We start from the raw sequence: 1,665 nt of genomic DNA on the forward strand, positions 1-1,665 counted from the left end.
TTTGCTGGATCATATTTCATACAGCTTTCAACGCTCTATAAACTCATACTGGGGAGGGAAGGAAGGAGCTTGATGCATTTTGAAAGTTACAAAATACTACCCAACGGTTTATGTCGTGAAAGAGCATCCACCGTTCTCTCGCGCGGAGGACATAACCGGAACCCGTTCGGATGGGTTCGTGCCGGCTGGCGGATCCGAGTCAGGTTTTGGCACGCCTAAGGTCCGTTATAGAAGGATCAAGAACTTAACGCCGCCTGTTCTCCTGTTCTCTCGTTCCGACCTCACGAAGCCTTTCAGCACAGCGGAGCGGCAGCGAGAAGGAGAGTGTTCAGAGTCGGGAGGAGGAGAAGGATGGGGGGCGGGATGGAGGTGAACAAGAACCGGTGGATCGAGGCGTGGAACGCCGGGAGAGAAAACCTGGAGTTCAACTTCCGCTGGACACGCCGCAACCTCGCCATCGTCGGCATCTTCGGCGTCGCCGTCCCCATCCTCATCTACAAGGGCATCGTCAACGAATTCGTACCGTGCCCGATCTCTTTCCTCCCCTATTCTTTTCTTTTAGCCCTAATTTGTCAAAGCCCTCTCAGTTTTTCTTGGTTGAAACCCTAACCTCGATCTTTTTAGTTTTAATGGATCAGAATAAAATCCACTTCCCATCTGAGTGATTAGCTTCTTTTTCTTGTTTTCTAATTTGTGCTATTTTAATTTTAATGGCAGCACATGCAAGATGAGGATGCTGGAAGGCCGCTGAGGAAATTCCTCTGAGGAATATGAAAATGGGTGCTGCTTTCTTCTTTGTCTAATAATGTCAAATATCGTGTTGTTGACGACTTGGCTTTTCGGAATGGTTAGATAAGCGTGATAGCCTATTGGTACTATATTTTCTTGTACCTTTTATTCAAGTACTGTTGATGATGATGGTATGTTTTCAGATCGGATCAGTTTTTCTCTTTTTCAAATCCCTGTAGATCTTTTGTGTCCACTTAATGGGTATGGCATGAAAATTTATGAGCAATAGGTTCTGAAACTAGGCACACAAAGCAATTAGGTTGTAACTAGGGAGTCAGGTGGGAAGCTGTAGCCTAGATCGGTGGAGTAGGATACGCAGGTGGATAGACATTGCAGTGCATGTCGTGGAGTAGTTGTGGGAATGGCATTTAAATGTTCTCGCTCTTTTTAACTCGATAGCTAATTTTAATGAGGATTTTGTTGTATCGATTGTAGATCCAATTGGAGACCGAGGAAAGTGTGGGTTTAAAGTCATTCAGAAATCACAAGTTGCAAGGCATGTTGCATCTGAATCATAATAGCCTTAGTAGGCAATGCAATGCAATTGCAATGTTTCTAGATGTGTCAGCATCTTGACAAGAGTGGATGGGGTGGATGTCAAAGTAAAGTGTGATTTTATACAGTGGATGATGGAGAAGCATGATTATGTTATGCCAGAGACATGCAACATTGTGTAACATTTTGGAGAAGCATCACCTTGAATAAATCCAGAATCCTTTATGATGGATTGATAGCAACAAAAAGGGATTTTACATATTCATTGGAACATCCAGCTGTTTTGGTAGAAGAACATCACTAGAACATGGCCCAACTATGACACAAACAAAATAATGATCTTGAAGCTTCATGAGTTGCAGTGAAACATGTTGAAAACAT

The 1,665-nt window shown here is 43.5% G+C and overlaps 1 protein-coding gene across 1 annotated transcript; it reads left to right on the forward strand.

Moving 5' to 3' along the window:
• The first annotated feature begins 253 nt into the window (after positions 1 to 253).
• On the forward strand, positions 254 to 931 carry LOC105047504 (uncharacterized). Its single transcript, XM_019851176.3, has 2 exons — positions 254 to 519; positions 718 to 931. Exons 1-2 carry the CDS (start codon positions 352 to 354, stop codon positions 763 to 765), a joined length of 216 nt encoding a protein of 71 aa, XP_019706735.1. The 5' UTR covers positions 254 to 351; the 3' UTR covers positions 766 to 931.
• Positions 932 to 1,665: the final 734 nt, after the last annotated feature.

Source organism: Elaeis guineensis, chromosome 6 (assembly GCF_000442705.2).
Source record: "Elaeis guineensis isolate ETL-2024a chromosome 6, EG11, whole genome shotgun sequence".
In the NCBI taxonomy this organism is placed as follows: domain Eukaryota; kingdom Viridiplantae; phylum Streptophyta; class Magnoliopsida; order Arecales; family Arecaceae; genus Elaeis; species Elaeis guineensis.